Consider the following 4,227-nt stretch of genomic DNA (forward strand, 5'->3'; position numbering starts at 1 on the left):
ATCATCTCCTAGCATTTAAAATAAAGGGTATATATAATCTTCTTATTCCGAACAATTTTATTCAAGAAAAAAGTTGTCTCTAAATTTTGTTTTCTAATACATTACAATTAATTGGAATTTAAACTTTATTGATATATTGTGCATGTAAATCTCCACTCATTCAACTGGAGAGTTTCAACCTCCTCATTTTATACTTTTATTTCTTTATTCAACTTGGTGAATGCAAGTAAATCCCAAATTGTATTAGATTCTGATTTTTCTCTTAATATAAAATAGTTATAAAATCCTTATGTTTGGGAGGACAAGAATCTTTTGGAAGGAAATTACATATACTCATGGGTTGAGATTTCCTTCATCCCATGGAGAAGAGAGAATCTCCTCTTCACTGGTGATGTGACCCTTTTATTTAAATCATGTGTGATCATTACTCTATCCCCAATTGTGAAAGTTTCCTTCTCAATGCTAATCTAAGGGTTCAAATTTCCATGGTAAGGTGCATGGACATACATAAAGGGTGTACATTATTATAAAAGGGCATGTGATTGAATATTTGAGTGAAATTCGACAAGTGACATATTAAAACCATCCCTTAAATAGCCACTAATCGAATTTATCACATCAATCTTCCACTTGACAAAATTTAAAAGTGCTAGTTAAAGGAGTTTCCTTCTTAAACGGCAGTGTAAGAAACTTTTCCCTTTTCATTTTATTTTGGTAAGATTTTTATGTGGAACTTTTTTTGGGTAAACATTTTTCTTTGGGTTTTACCATGAGGCAAATCTGAATCTCTAATTTACTTTTGTTAGTGAAAGAGGTTGGATTATAGGCACACGATATCTTAGCGGGTCAGATCTCAAAGCTTCACATTCATACCAAATAATCAGGTCCGTTCAAGTTTCAATCCCGAAAATATGTTTTTGTTTGATTGTAACAGAAATAAAGAGTGGGGAAGTGAAATCAAATCAATTATTAAAGTAGAAATATTTATAATTATTACCTCACATTGTTGTGTATAGTGGTGTCAATTCCAAGTCCGACTAAGATCGATCATTTAAAGTCTGAATCGGACTAGCTTGATTAATAAACATGTCAAGCTCAGTCATTCTGATGCAAGTGTGCAACCTGATGGGTGCCTGATTGATTAATAGTCCGACGTATCTCGGCATATTTAAAGACCATTTATAGCCCAGTTAAAGCTAATTTAGAGCTTATTACTAAGCCTTCCATGTTTAAACACTGTTTAAAGCCCATTAAGAGCTACTTTAGGCCATGTTTACTAAGCATGACATGTTTAAAGACCATTTATAGCTCGTTTAGATATTAAAAAATGTCATTATCCCATTTAAAGCTTGTCTAAGGGCTGTTTAGTCCAATTAATGACCAATAAATGACTGATTATTTATAAATGAGACCATGCCTAGCATATGAGGACAATCACTTAAACGGGCCAATCACAGCAAGGTCCTAAAGTGGGAAAGCCTAATTAGGGCTGATGAAAATCAGCCTAGCCCAACCGATTGACACCCCTAATTATACAAGTATTCCAAAGCATATTAAATTTAGGGGTTGGTGATTGCTGCTTGGTTGCGCAACCATTGCACCAATGTAGGGACCAACCAGAGAAGGCCCACAGGCATCCAACCAAGGGTAGAGTGGTCTTTTTTCGCCACCTCTTATTCTAGGCGTAGGGGCTTGCGATCAGAAAGAGATCCTTTTACCTAAAATTTGGAATTAAATTTCACTTTACTCAACTAAATTCTGTTAATTCAACAAGTTAAATATAATTTACATTGAAAATATATTTACCAAATCTGACATGAATTTAAGTAGATTATATAATCATAATTAATTTCTTTTCTCTTTTCATACTGATTTCACTTTCTGAAATCATTTTCCTTCACTTCCTTTTTACCTGCAACCAAACGGAGCCTTTATTCATGAGGTTCTGGTAGAAAAATAGACTAGGGTGATCCAACTCCTTTACAATCCATGTTTATAAAGCCCTTTAGCATCGAAGACTTTACCAACATGTAGTCATAGGATTCCAACGGTCCCCAAGGTGCTCTCAAAGGCATTAAATGGTTAAAATAGAAGGACATCCAATACTTCAATGCACCGACCAGAGCTGTTGGAAGTTGGCGAACCAACATTTACATCTTAACACCGGTCGACCCAAATTTAATTCTCAATAACTCCACACTCCACACTCAAAACAGTAACAAAGATTGAATTGGAAAGATCGGTTCAGGTTCATATACGAGATTTGGTCAGTAAATTTAAAATCCATTAAATGCAGCGAGAAAAAGTAGATTTTAAATACACGGATCAGGATCAGGAACATTCAAGATTGTTCTCGTATGTAAACCTGATCCGGATTCTGGATTGGGTACATTTGTTTAACATCAGAATCCGGATTCCGGATTCTGAAAATCCGGATTCTGGATTGGGTACATTTGTTCTCGTATGTGAACCTGATCTCGTATGTGAACCATTTTGTCTAAATGTCATTTTTATTAAACGCTACCCATTCTTTCATTCAGGGTTTCAGGCGGTTTCAGGCTCTGCTGACACATTAAAAACTCACATTTAATGTCCCACCTGTGCACCAGTTTTTCACTTCTCTCCACTACTATAAATAAGTACTCCATCACTGATTCATCTCCATCCACTAGTTCTCTTACTTGTAAACTCACTCCCCTTTTGCTTTGAACTCAAGAAGATCAAATGGGTTCCACTGGGAAGCTGGAAGTGGAGCTGGAAGTGAAGTCCAGTGCAGATAAGTTCTGGGAAAGCATAAGAGACTCCACTACCCTCTTCCCCAAGATATTCCCTACCCATTACAAGAGCATCCAAGTCCTTGAGGGAGATGGCAAGGGGGTTGGCTCCATCAGGCTCTTGACTTACTCTGAAGGTAATCAACAACTCTTGCTCTGCTCATGGAACTGTTCATTCATGGCTTTGCTTAATATGATCTTCTTTCTATACACTGTAAATATGTAGAGATACCAGGGGTGAAGTTTTCAAAGGAAAGGATTGATGCAGTGGACGAGGCAGGGAAGGAGGTGGCTTATGCTGTCATTGATGGAGATGTTTCACATTTCTATAAGCATTTCAAGGCCAAATTGGTTGTCACCCCCAAGGGTGAAGGGAGCTTAGTGAAATGGTCCTGTGAGTTTGAGAAAGCCAGTGGAGATGTTCCTGATCCACACCTTGTCCGAGACTTTGCTGTCCACAACTTCCGTGCATTGGATGACTACCTTCTCAAGGCCCAGGCTTAGTTAATTTCAGATTTAAATGCTTGATATATATATCAATCTCTGAGGCCTATTTACTACATAATACTACTATCTGCTCACTAGTCCTTGACCCCTCAGAGGTCAGGGGCTCTGTGCTGCCTTTATTGCCTAATAAATGTACTTCATGCTTATCAGTTGGAAGTTACTGCATGGTATGGTTATTTGGATTATTTGGATATAGCTACCGCTTCTCCCTTCTTTCTTGTGTTCCCTATCTTCTCCTGATTGCTCTGTTTTGCTCTGTTATGGTTATTTGCTTCTTGCTTAGAACAGATTGGAGGTCCAGGATCTCGGCAGCAAGACCTCATCTCGTTGTGTTCTACTTTGTTATTATTTTCGTGATTTGTTTCCTTTCATTTTCACTTTTTCTTTTCCTTTTCCTTTTTCTTTTCTCTATCCTTGCTTGGATCTATGTAGCCGACTCTATTAAATTGAGATGAGACTTTGTTCTTGTCGTTGTTGAGGTTGTTGTTGTTGCTTACTGTTAGTTTGATATCCCTTTCCTTTTTTCTTTATGTCTTTTGCTCTTCTTGCCTTTTCTGTTGTGCTACTTTGGTGTGTTGCTACCTATTTATTGTTTAGAGGATTTCCCCTTTGTAGTTTGTAGTTTGTATGATGGTGATTCATAGGCCTTTTTAAGATAATACAAGTTTGGGCAAGAGACCGCTGCTAGTTGAATAACTCTTGCATTAGCCCAGGGCCAATGGGAGCATGTGTAGGAGCATTAATATAGATGGGATTTCTAATTCACAAGGGATAGGGTGATAATTTTGATGCTCCGGTGTCTAGGCGAATGGGACCACATGATCAGGCAATGTTTTTTTTTCCTACATTTTTTCTTTCAATAAACTAAATCTCATCATTTTACATAAATATTGAATTAAATAATTTTTAATTTTCTTAACATTATTTTTATCCTTGTATTGAATAC

The 4,227-nt window shown here is 36.9% G+C and overlaps 1 protein-coding gene across 1 annotated transcript; it reads left to right on the forward strand.

Annotated features, from left to right (window-relative positions):
• Positions 1-2,647: 2,647 nt before the first annotated feature.
• Positions 2,648-3,472, forward strand: LOC122088748 (MLP-like protein 423). The gene is made up of 2 exons (XM_042658419.1): positions 2,648-2,911; positions 3,001-3,472. The coding sequence occupies exons 1-2, from the start codon at positions 2,725-2,727 to the stop codon at positions 3,276-3,278; spliced, it is 465 nt and encodes a 154-aa protein (XP_042514353.1). The 5' UTR covers positions 2,648-2,724; the 3' UTR covers positions 3,279-3,472.
• Positions 3,473-4,227: the final 755 nt, after the last annotated feature.

This window comes from Macadamia integrifolia, chromosome 1, assembly GCF_013358625.1.
Source record: "Macadamia integrifolia cultivar HAES 741 chromosome 1, SCU_Mint_v3, whole genome shotgun sequence".
Classification (NCBI taxonomy): Eukaryota; Viridiplantae; Streptophyta; class Magnoliopsida; order Proteales; family Proteaceae; genus Macadamia; species Macadamia integrifolia.

What these genes read in the sequence shown, in the direction of transcription:
- LOC122088748 (XM_042658419.1), top strand. Translation starts at nt 2,725, where the DNA reads ATGGGTTCCACTGGGAAGCTGGAAGTGGAGCTGGAAGTGAAGTCCAGT. An exon ending in GCTCTTGACTTACTCTGAAG is followed by an intron (nt 2,912 to 3,000) that starts GTAATCAACAAC and finishes GTAAATATGTAG; the next exon opens with AGATACCAGGGGTGAAGTTT.